Source organism: Cynocephalus volans, chromosome 2 (assembly GCF_027409185.1).
Source record: "Cynocephalus volans isolate mCynVol1 chromosome 2, mCynVol1.pri, whole genome shotgun sequence".
Taxonomy (NCBI): Eukaryota; Metazoa; Chordata; class Mammalia; order Dermoptera; family Cynocephalidae; genus Cynocephalus; species Cynocephalus volans.
The window spans coordinates 224,435,640-224,448,349 of NC_084461.1; the positions used below are offsets into that span (position 1 = coordinate 224,435,640).

Sequence of the window (12,710 nt, forward strand, 5' to 3'; positions counted from 1 at the left end):
AGCCACTCCACAGTCACTATGGTGAGGTTGCAGTTATTATTGTCTTTCAAGGTTATGGCTGACCTATTGGGGTACACAGAGAGAGCATAGGGCTTTCTGCTGTGAGATTCATGAGGTCAGTGACCATGCCTGTTATTGTTTACTATTCTCTTTTCTGGCATAGTGCCTGGCACATAATAGATAGTCGAATATTTGTTTACCAGCCAATTGAATGAATGTAGAGATGTATAATCTAAAGAGAAGAGAAGGGCAAAGTAACATAATTTTGAAATTCATTGTATCAGTTCTGAATGAAACATGTACAGCTTTCCATCTTTTTTTTTTTTGGTGGCTTTGAGTTCAAACCCTTGACCTTGGTGTTATGACACTGTGCTCTAACCAACTGAACTAACCGGCCAGTGCATATTTCCTTCTTACCATCATGTAAATGCTTGTCTTCCTTAGAATCATCATGATCATCATAAGTGATAAATGCTTAGTTTTCTTTATTGTAGTATATTTGACCAAGGTCTCTTGCTTCTCTTGAAGTTAAGAAATGATATACATTTTCTACTAACTTGTTTTTACTTGCAGCCTGGTTTGCATTATGTTAATGAATAAATTGTACAAATTAATAAATACGTTAGTAAAAGGTAAGATTTGCATAAAGATACTAACATGTGAGAAGGCCTAAGGCCATGCTGGTTTTTTAGATTGTGCATTCCATCTCAAACAGTAGTTGAGTCAGTTATGTTCTCAAATGATGTTCCTTTTGTTCTCATTTATATTTCCGAAGTAGCATTAGACATAGGTTTAGAGTATTGACAGTTAAGTGCGGTGCAATAACACTTCATCAGATAAATAAGTGATATTGTAAAGCTTGTCAGCAGAGCATAACAACTACTCACATGTCAGTTTTAAAAGACAAGAACAGGTACCCAAAGGAGAAGAAGCTGTCAGACTATTAAGGCACTTAAGGTCAAATGTCCTTAGGTTTAAAATGTTTGAATAGGCACTTCTCCCTATTCTTTCTGGTAAATACAGTTTAAACTGTTGGACATTGTATATAAAACAAACATAAGAAGACTCTCAAAGGTGGAAAGAAGAAGGCTGACTAGTTAGGGACGATGGGACCCTAGGAAAGACATTCACCAGAGTGGTGTCAGCAGAGGCCTAGTGGGGACCTGAATTCTCATTCCCACACAGCAGTATCAAGGTGCCTCTTCCCCTCTCTGCCATGAGCAACAAAGGATGAGTGGGGAATCTAAATTTTCACCCTCATCTGGCAGTACTAGGCAGCTATCCCTTTCCCCTGCTGGCACAGTGTCACAGAATTCCTGCTGAAACAGATTTAAATAAGATCCAAAGTCTGATAACATAATACCCAAAGTGTCCTGATTTCAATAGAAAATTACTCATCACCAAGAACCAGGAAAATTTCTATTGAAATGAGAAAAGAAAATCAATAGACACCAATGCTGAGAAAACATAGATGTTAGAATTGTCTAAGATTTTAAAGCAGCCATCACAAAAGGCTTCAATTAATTACAAACGTGCTTGAAACAAATGAAAAAATAGAAAGTCCCAGCAAAGAAATAGAAGCTATAAAGAGGAACCTAATGGAAATTTTAGAACTGAAAAATACAATAATTGAAAATTTCAAGAAATGCAATGAATAGGTTCAATGGAGAATGGGGATGACAAAGGAAAGAATCAGTGAACTTGAAAAAGATTAATTACTTAATCTTAATGACAAGTAGAAAATAGACTAAACAAACAAACAAAACTCCAGAGTATAGAGACCTGTGGGTCTGTATAATAAAAGAACTAATGTTTGTGTCATTGGAGTACCAGAAAGAGGGCAGGACTGAAAAATACTCAATGAAATAATATCTAAAAACTTCCAAAATTTGGCAAAAGACGAAAACCTGCAGCTTCAAGAAGCTGAGTGAACTACACACTGGATAAACCCAAAGAAATTCACATCAATACGTCTTCTAGTTATGCTTCTTAAACCTAAAGGCAAAGAAAAAATCTTGAAAGCAGCAAGAGAGAAATGACACATTGCCTGTAGGGGAAAAACAATTCATAAGACACTGGATTTCTTATCAGAAAACACAAAGTCCAGAAAGAAGTGGCACAAAATTTTTGAAGGACTGAAAGAAAAGAACTGTCAGCCAGAATTTTATATTCAGTGAACAGATTCTTTAGGAGGAGGGGAAAACAAGACATTCTCAGACAAAGGAAACGTAAGAGAATTTGTTACCAGGGGATCTACCCTAAAAGAATGTCTAAAGGAATTTCTTGAAACAGATGGAATGATAAAAGCTTAGGAATCTTGGAACATCAGGAAAGAAGAAAGAACAACAGAAAGAGTGAAGATATAGTAAATAGAATAGACTTTTTTCTCTTTTTGATTGTTCTAAATTGTGTTTGACCTTTACTTTTTCACCTTTTTCAATGTACATAGAGGAGATATTGAAAACTTGGAGGAAAGATCAAATATATTACAAATGGGAAGGTAAAGGAACTTAAAGGAAGGTTAAAGTCTCTACACTTTACTGTAACTGGTAAAATGTTGACACCAGTAAATGGTGACAAGTTATGTAAAAGTAATGCCTAGAGGAGCCACAAAAACAAACAAAAAATCACCAAAAAAACTATTCAAAGAGATACATTCAAAAACACTTTAGAGGGCCAGCCCGTTGCTCACTTGGAAGAGTGCGGTGTTGAGAATACCAAGGCCCCGGGTTCGGATCCCATATGGGGATGGCCGGTTAGCTCTCTGGCTGAGCATGGTGCTGACAACACCAAGTCAAGGGTTAAGATCCCCTTACCGGTCATCTTTTAAAAAAAAAAAAACAAAACACTTTAGATAAACAAAAATGTAATTTAAACTATGTTCAAGTAACCCACAAGAAGGAAGAAGAAAGAAAACGGATGTAAGAAATAAAAAATGAAATGGCAGGCTTAAATCCTAACATATCAACGATTCCATTAAATGTAAGTGATATAAATTTACCTATTAAAAAACATAGATTTTCGGAGTGGATTTAAAAAATGATACACTGTGCTGTTTATAAGAAGTCATTTCAGTGATATAGTCAGTTTGAGAGTAAAAGGGAGCTTTATTTGTAATAGCCAAAAACTGAAAACAACCAAAATGCTGCTCAGTTTGTGAATGGTTAAACAAACTGTGGTATTTTCATACCATGGAATACTATTCAGTAATGCGAGGGAATAAACTATTGATACTCGCAACAACTCAAGTGGATCTCGACCGTTATGCAGGGTGAAAAAAGGCAGTTTGAAGGGACAGATACTGTATGATTCCATTTGTATAAAATGACAAAATTATAGAGATGGAAAACAGATTAGTAGTTGCTAGGGGTTAGGAATTGTGGGAGAAAGGATGGTGAGTGTGACTATAAATGGGTAGCACAAGATCCTTGTTGTATGGAATAGTTCTGTATCTTGACTTTGGAGGTGGTTACACAAATGTATAGGTGTGATAAAATGGTATAGAATGATACAAACACATTGTACCAGTATTAATTATCTGGTCTTGATGGTGTGCTATAGTTACATAAAATGTAACCATTGAGGGAAATTGGGTGAATGGTATACTGTACCTCTATACTATTTTTGCAGCATCCTGTTAATCTATAAAACAGAGTCATTAATATACAAAGGGTCTTCAAAAAGTTCATGGAAATATTTGTATTTTTTAATTCCATTTTTCTATGAATTTTTTGAAGTACCCTCATATTTTATATGTACTCAGGTATAGGAAAGCAAGTATCTTCAGCATGTACCCCTAAAATGGTAGAATACCTTCTATGTGAATATATGATTTTTAGTTTTTATTTTTATCGGAGTTAAAGAGGCTTATTATGAAGAGGTAGCCATTTAACCACTCTGAACTCTACCTTTTTCGTTTTTTTTATGTGTTGACTTCCCGCTTTGGAAGATTAGAATTTAGCTGCTGTTCTCACTTTCCCCATCACCACTAACACAAGCCTTATTTCTGCCTCCCCATTTTTCTGCTGTGGTTGTCATATTCATTTCAATTACATCAATATTCTGTTTCTTCAGTTGAATGACATACAAACTATTCATATCTGGGCTATAATTGGTTTTCCTCTCTTGTACAAGTTTTCGTTTTTCCCAGAATTAATAACTGCCTTGTGTTCACTTGCTTAATTTTCTATATACGTATGATTAATTGAATCGCAAACTCCCTGAATTGCAAATATCTTTCTGTTCATTCCAGATATCAGTTTTCCCATTATCTTAATTGAAAGAGGGAGGTAAGCATAAGTTGTGTTTTAGAGCTTTGGTAGAAAGAAAATTCTTAGTTTTAGAATTTACTTGCAAAACCAGAGCAAATGAAAATTATCTTTGTTACTTTTTCTGTTTACTCACATACCCTGTCTAGCTGCAGATAAACAAATGGTTTTACCTTTATTTCAGCCTAGCTCCTGATAACCAAAAAACTCTGAAGGTATTTGTGAAGAGTCTGTATCCTCATCAATTCTAAACGCTGGTCACATAGGGAAATGGGGAGAGCTGTGGAATAGAGACCAGAACACCTGGGTTTTTGTTCTGATTTAGTTAATTGGTCTTCTAAATCTAGAATGATCTAGTTAACCTACTTGGCCTCAGTTTTCTTTTCTCTGTAATAATGACAAGATCAAAATTGATTATAACTGAGACCTCTTCTAGTTAAAATGTGATTTCAAGGAAATTATTCACTTCAATCCTGACTATATATTTTACCTCTGAATTAAAACTGTTATCCCTTTCAGTACTTTTAAAGAAATGCCCTGATATTTAGAGAGAAACTGGATTAAAGGCCTTGCAGAGATGAGAAATTACAAAAGACAAAAATGAACCATGAATGTCATCTTTGTTGTTCTTCAAATTATGATATGGGAATTGTGGTTTTAATTTTCTAAGAGTGCCTAGAAAAGGAAAATTCTAAGGTCACGGAAGCCTCATTGTTTACTACCCAATAGGTTAGATTTGATAAATATAATATGCTCTGAAGTAATTAGTGTGGCTTTTATAATGACTTCTTTAAATTATAGACTGTTGAAGCTACCTGGGTTCTTGGGGGCTTCTGAGAGAGTCCTTGGTGGTCTGTCAGTTTTCAGTTGATGTAACCAAGGGCAGAATGTACTGTTTTTCATTTGCAAGTGTTTTGTTTCACTGTGAATGTTGGTGTGAGAGATATTTGATATTTGGTATACTTAATTCATTTTCAGAAGGCATTAAGGTGGATTATGTACACTTGGAAATGAATTCGTAAGTTTATTGGCTCACCTGTTGCTCTACTTTTACATGTGTTTGATGATGCTGTTACTGTGCCTGAAAAGCAGATATGTAACTTAATGTAACAAACAATTGTTCATAGGTTATTATTATTCATATAACGTATTTTATTGGTTTTCAGGTACTTGAAGAAGCAGAAGCTCAACATTTATATCAGTCCATTTTGCCTGATATGGTGAAAATTGCACTCTGTCTGCCAAATATTTGCACCCAGGTTAGTAGATGTAACTTCCTCAGTAGCTTTCCTGAAACTCAAAAATTGAATTTCCTTTAAACTCTAATGGCCAAGGTTAAAGCCCGAGAGGGAGAAAGATGGAAAACAGTTTTTGCTACAGGATATGGCAATTCTGCTACATTAAAGAAAAGGTTAGAGGCTAGAGAGAATGCTACAAAAGGACATTAAAAATGCAGCATTCAATTTCTGAGCTTCAGGTTATGCTGTTGAAGTTTGTTTACTCAGACTTGTTTTTCTCTTTTTGTTTAAACAATCTTTACCTTAAAAAAGAAAAGTAGTCATTATTTTAAAACATACTAATGAGTTTGGAATATTTTGTTTTTGAAATGGCTTAATACAACCCACTGCTTCCTCCTCCTCCCCCTAAATAATGTATTGTTTAACAGATGAATTTATGGTACTTTCTTAAAAGAAAGAATTTGATATTATTACATTTTGTTTGGTGTGCATAAATGATATATTGCTACATAACAAATTACTTCAAAATTTATTGGCTTAAAACAATAACCATTGTTTATCTCACAGTTGCTGTTAGTCAGGAATTTGGGAGCAGCATTGCTGAGTGGTTGTGGTTCAGGGTCTCTCTTGTGGTTGCAGTCAGGATGTTGGCCAGGGCTGCTGTCTTCTGAAGGCTTGACTGGGGCTGGAGGACCCACTTCTTAGTTGGCTCATTCACATAGCTATTGGCAAGAGGCCTCCCCATGGGCCTCCCCATAGGCTGATTGGATGTCCTTGTGACATGGTAGCTAACTTCCCCAGAGCAAACAGTCCAAGGGACAGACCAAAGAAGCTGCAGTGCCTTTTATGACCTAGTTTCTCAAGGCACCCAGCGTCACTTCCACTATTTTTTTATTCATTAGAAGCTAGTTTAGTCACTAAGTCTAGCTCATAGTCAAGGGGAGGGAAATTAGATTCCTCTCTTAAAGAGAGGAGTATCAAAGAATTCATGAACGTATTTTCCAGCCTCCATAGGAGATTGTTTTGTTCTTTATAATTTTATTTCTATGTTTCTCAAAACAGTGGCTTGAATTTGCCTTATCTTTTTTTCCTAGGGGCAGTCCTCTCACTGCATGGGTGCTAGCCAGGGTTCTGCTAATACTTTTGCTCCACAGGAGCCCTGAAGGCATTTTGGGTGGAGCAATTTCTGAATGTGTGGGGTAGTCCCACTCATTGCAGTATGTCATTTGGACACCCTGAAAACCACAAGCACAGTCATAGAAGCAACCTAAAAAACACCCCACATATGTCCAAATGCCTACTTGGGGCTATGCCACCTTCAGTTGAGAACCACTGAGGGTTTTTCAGTGTGCCACATTTGTTAGCATGTTACTGTGATGTTTCCGATTTTATGTAACTAATTTTTTATGTTGGGCAGGGAAAATATTTTTTAAAACACGTTGCCATCTTGTTTCTCTTGGAAGTTATTTGCTTGATTATATTTCATGGTTCTTTCTATTTCCTTTCTCTCCGTTCCTTATGTAGTAAAATCTCTCACTACCTCCTAGCTCTTCCTAACTTGTACTTCCCTTGTGAATTCATCCATGTCCCTCCCAGCCAAGGTTAATCCCTTCCGTAGCACTCAAATCAGACTCCGGGTATTGTTTTGTAATTTGTGTTTATGTATCTCCTCCCACTAGATTATGTTATCCTTGAATGGGAGATCCTCTTTGTGTCCTGGGGTTCTGCATGGTGCTTAATTAAATGCTTTTTAAATTCAAGGTGTAGTTCATAATCGATAGTACGAAGCCTTTAGATGCAGATCACTTAATCCTCTTCTTTTCCCCTCATGCTTCAGAGAGAAGGTTTCCATATTTTATTTAATGAGATAAATTTAGATTCAAAAGCATCTAAATTTGTGAGCTATAGCAAGTTGCTTGGTAGAACCAAAATCAGACTCACGACTCCCCAGCATTTTGTCCTGACTCAGAGCAACTTTCTTCTTTCATTAGTGTATTAATGGGGAGAACATGTTAGTTCTGTTCTGTGTCCTCTACAAAAAAAATCACTCTGTGCTGTGAAAATTAAAATTTCAATTTGAGATCAAAATATATCTTTTGGCAAATTAAATTGCATATGTTGGTATTTTAATCATTTATCACAATGAAATACTTTAGGCCAATTTTAAAAGGTAAATTTTAGATTTGTAAAAAGAAAATCAAAGGAAACAAATTTTGGACAGGAACTTTTTGAAATATCTTGGTTCATAGTAACCAGCTGAGTACTTTACAGTTAAGATTTATATCCTGTCTTTTCCACAAATGTGAGTTTTTAGGCATTTGTTTTCACTAAGAAAGCAGAAATCATTTATTCTGTTTAAAATTATACTATTTATTTATTTGAGAGACAAGAAATATTTTTGTCTAATGTCCAGTAAGCCTAAAATATTTACCATTACTTTTTAAAATAATTTTTCTGTATAATTTGGTAAATGTTAGTTAAAACTGAGTACATAACAGTTTGCTTGAAGACATCGACATGCTGTCACCATTTCTAAACTCACTGCTGGGTTGTGAATAAATGTATAGGATAGAAAATGGAGATCAATATAAGCTATGTATTTCCTCATTTCTAGAAAGAGGATTGCTAAGGCCTGAAAAGAGGGAGAGTTTTGGATACCATTATAAAAATAAATTCTTTACCTTTTGCTTAATTGTTTCCCTTTGAATTTTTCCAAGAGGGATAGTTGAATTGCAAGTTTAACCTCTTCTATCTTCTAGTGAATTCTTATTCTAGCTTCAATGTGTGTTTCCTGTTAATTAAAAAAAAGATTAATTTTTACAGCATTGCAGTTTTTATTTGTCTTGCTTGCCTTTCCTGAGATTCATTTTGGATGTTGATTCCTGAGGAATGATCAGGACAGTTATCTCTAAGCATGCTTTTTGAGATTAGTGCAGATATTTGGGACTCTTAGTTCTGGGTCTTACTGAAAGGGAGAAGGAAAAGCATCTCTATGTATTATGTGAGAGTGTTTTTAAACTTAACAGCTGATGGGTAAACTGTCAGTCTTTGGTTTTACCAGCATGTCTTTAAAAGCATAGATCAAACATTTAAAATAGAATAAAACCCACTCTACCCAATCCTTTGGTCCCCTGGATTATACTGACAGTAAAAGGACAATGAATTTGGGTTTGGTACAACTAGATGACATTTTAGACTCCAAGAAGTTTGAAGGAACAATGTCCTGCATCTTCCTTGACTTGTAATGTGTGATTATGTAGGATATGCCTAACTTGTTACTAGTTATACATCAGTCTGTGTTATGGTTTTCACATTCTATTAATTGCTTTAATAGATTTGGGTCTCATAAAGAAATTGTCAATGTGAAGTGTGATTCAGAATAAGAGGGAAAAATCTAATTTATTGAGTTATTTTCTTTAGATTATTTTCTTTAGGACTAAGAAATATTGCTGTGTACAACAATTTTTTATATAAGTAAACAAAATTGGCATAAGCAGTAATAGCCAAGCTCAATATTATATTTTTCTGTTTCATCTTTTGTTTTAATATTTTATTACATGGGTAATGTGTTTTTATTTATTTGCTGAAGCAATCTGGTTTTTCACTAGTAAGTAATGCTTTGTGTTCTCTTCACTATCATTATTATTGATTAGAAGTCTACAGTTTGTCAAACAAGCACATTTTTCCAATCTTCCCTGATAAACAGCCCTTGACTTCGACAATATTGCTGATTTAAGGATTCAAGAGTGGCCTGAAATTATTCCTGCCTTAATTTAGCAAATACAATTTGGTGCCTCTGCTTTTGAAATTGCTAAACTAATTACTGCTCTTCCCATCTGTATTTTTTGTTTCCTCTATCAGCCAATACCGCTTCTGAAACAGAAGATGAATCATTCCATCACAATGTCACAGGAACAGATTGCCAGTCTTTTAGCTAATGCTTTCTTCTGCACATTTCCGCGACGAAATGCCAAGATGAAATCAGAGTATTCTAGTTACCCAGACATAAACTTCAATCGGTATGTTTTCAGAGAACACCTCTTTAACAGTGAAATAGAGAGGGGGGAAGGAACTAATATTTTTTGAGTGATTTGCCATGAGCCAAGCATTTTATGTGCCATTATCTAATTTAGTCTTTAGAAGTTTGCAGGAAAGGTAACTAAGGTTCATAGTGGTTAAAGAACTTGATTGGGGTCCAGGAGCCAGTCAGTCACAGAACTGAGGTTTCATCTCAGGTCTTACTCCAGTGCCCTCGTTCTTTCCCTCCTCTCAGATTGTCCTCCTCCTCTGTGTGCTCTGGGTTCCATATGCCTATTCAGTTTGATTATTCACAGGAACATTTGTTGTAGATTATATTCCTTATATGCTGAAACATTGTTAAAACTGGAGAAAAAGTCCTGCTTTCTATAAAGGTCTTATAAAGTGAGAGTATAAAGTCATGAGGCTGTCTTATGAGACTTGAAAAATATGCTTGTTTAGACGAAAAGTGAAAGGTGTGACTGACTTTTTATATACATGATTAATTTATCAGTGTAATATTTTTAAAAGGAAGACAAAGGAATATCAAGTTATTTGATGAAATACTTTCCACTGTGTGTTAAATACCCTGGGATTACAGAGAAGGGACAAGCCACTTTCTGAGTTCTTACTCTTATGTACTGTACCTTATTTTTAAACCTCACCACTGCCTGGAATGCCTTTATATCCTCCACAAGGGTTTTATTTTTCCTTCAAGACTCAGATCACTTATCACTTTTTCTGGTATCTCTGATCCTGCTAGCATAGGCTTGCTACTCCTCTGGCTTCTGACAGCCTATATGTACGTCTGTTACATAAAGGAGAGGTGTACAGCACTACGACAGTCTATTAGAGAAGGATATAACTTAATAAAGGAAATTTTCTTTGAGAAAATAACTTTTAATCTAAGTATGAAAGTGTACCAAGAAGTAAAAGAGAGGTGATTGCATTCTAGGCAGGGAGAATAGCATGTGCAAAAGAACTGTAGTGAGAAGGACATGACATGCCTAGGGACTGGGAGAAGACCACTGGGGCTGCAGCACAGAGTGAGAAGGAGCATAGAGAGGGGAGAGGCTAAAGGAGTAGGCAGGGTCTGGTCCATGCTGTATCCAGTAGGCCATGTGAAAGCAATGGTAAGTCACTGAAGGATTTGATAGGTGGAGAGAGGGAGACTGGCTCTCATGATTAGATTTACGTTTTCAAAAGTTTATTTTGACTGGAATCAAGTGGAGAGTGGCCAGAGTACATGAGTTTACCCTGTTGGGGAGGCTGTTACAATGCTCCAGGAAAGAGTAGGGGATACTGTAGTGGTGGGGACAGTGTGTGGAGACATTTGAAGGGGCAGTCTGTATAATGGTGATGGGCTGGATTGGCAGGTGGGTAGAGAGAGGCATCTAGGGTACTTCTTAGGTTTGTACAACCAGATGTGTGCCTTTGTTGTCCTCTACTTTTCCTAGTGTACCACCTACTCTGCTTTGCTATAATTGCTTATTTAATGCTCAAAATGGGACAGGGATCTTGTCTGTCCTGTTTTTTGTTGTTTTCACAAAATCTCATGTGTTGTAGGCCTTCAATAAATTCTTGTTGAATGAATGATAATAAATTCTACAGATGAAACATTTGAGAAATTAGTGACTTGTTTTGAGTTATAGAGCTGATTACTGGCAGAGTACTAAGACTGTAACTCTTATACCCTTTGTTCTCAGTCTACTGTCTTATACTTTTCAAACTCCATCTTATTCTCAGGAATTATGACATTTTATTTTTATGCCACATATAATTAAACATATAGTTTTAACCTTTGATTTTTTAGTATTTGAGATAGGATTGAGAGAAAACAAGGAGCATTGGTATCTGCAATTGCAGTTGTGTAAAGAATCTGCTTATTAAGTATAATTTTTTTGCTTATTAGAGAAAGTTATTAAAGACTTTACTAAAAAGGTAGACTCACTAGTAGTTAAGATCTATGCATCTTTTGCAGATTTTCTTTTTTCCTTCTTTCTTTATTAGTATTTTTTTGGTGGCTGGCCAGTATAAGGATCCAGATCTGTGACCTTGATGTTATAAGGCTGTGCTCTAACCACTGTGCCAACTGGCCAGTCTAGTTTTCTTTTTAATATAGAAAAGCAAATGGTCAAATTTTATACATAAGTAAAGAAGTGGAAATTTAATTTTGAAGAAGTATAATTGCCTGTTTACAGAAAGTCTATTAGTTATATTAGTAGTAAAGACTCTCCAAAGAGTAAGTAGAGTTTCTGTTTATTTGCAATAAATGTTTGATCAGATCTAGAATCTGCTAGAATTCAATAAATCATAAAATTTCCAACCAGAATTCTGAAGATAATCCCAGTGGTTCTGGGGTTGTTTTTCATTTTTGGTTAAAAGGTAGCTCTAATTAATGATTTAGAGATACATGTCTCAGTGGCCATTTACAGCTTGTTTCTGTGGAATGAGTAACCAGCTAGTGTATGTGTCATGATGATCCCTAAATAAACCTCTGATGTCTTAATTATAGGCTTTCTCAGAAGACTGGTTCTTTGACTTAATTATAGACTTAAAATTTCTTTAGTAAGAACTTTGTATCCTCTTACTAAGTTAAGGGTGTATCAGAAAGCTTCTCCTCTAAAAGTTATTTTAAAAAATTTTATTTTTGGTATTTTCAAATATACTTAAAAATAAAGAGAATGGTATAGTTAACCCGTGTTTTAATCATCCAACCTCAATACTTAGTATTTTTTTTCATTCTTTTTTCACCTGTTTAGCCCTCACCCCCCTTTTTTTGGAATAGAATATTTTAAAGCAAATTCCAGACATTCAGTTTCACCTCTTAATAATTCAGTACTTAAACTCTTCACAGATACCTTTAGTTCTAATTCTTGGTTAAATATACATAGTCTTTTCCTCAGAAAAGCTTGAGTCTCTCTGTGGATAACTGTAAATATACATTCCCCTTCAATAAGACAAGGAAAAGCCCAAGAAAGGGAGCAGAAGGTTAAGCAAGATTAGAATCAGCAAATGTAGGTTTTAACAAGAAACAAAAAATTATGTGTAAAATGCGATCTCAATTATATTAAAATATTGGTATCTGTTAATATACCTCAGTGTTCACGTCCACACGTGAAGGTGTATAAGCACACAAAAGGAACTGACGGGAAGATGAATCAAAATATGATTACCATTGGGTGCT

The 12,710-nt window shown here is 35.3% G+C and overlaps 1 protein-coding gene across 4 annotated transcripts in view; it reads left to right on the forward strand.

The window, feature by feature from the left end:
- The window catches only part of PARG (poly(ADP-ribose) glycohydrolase), a 120,178-nt gene that overhangs the window by 51,602 nt on the left and 55,866 nt on the right, over window positions 1–12,710 (forward strand). For all 4 annotated transcript variants that reach the window (XM_063086435.1, XM_063086436.1, XM_063086437.1 and 1 more), the window contains 2 exons: window positions 5,435–5,527; window positions 9,368–9,525. In XM_063086435.1, the coding sequence (XP_062942505.1) occupies window positions 5,435–5,527; window positions 9,368–9,525 (251 nt within the window). The remainder of the gene's footprint in view (window positions 1–5,434; window positions 5,528–9,367; window positions 9,526–12,710) is intronic.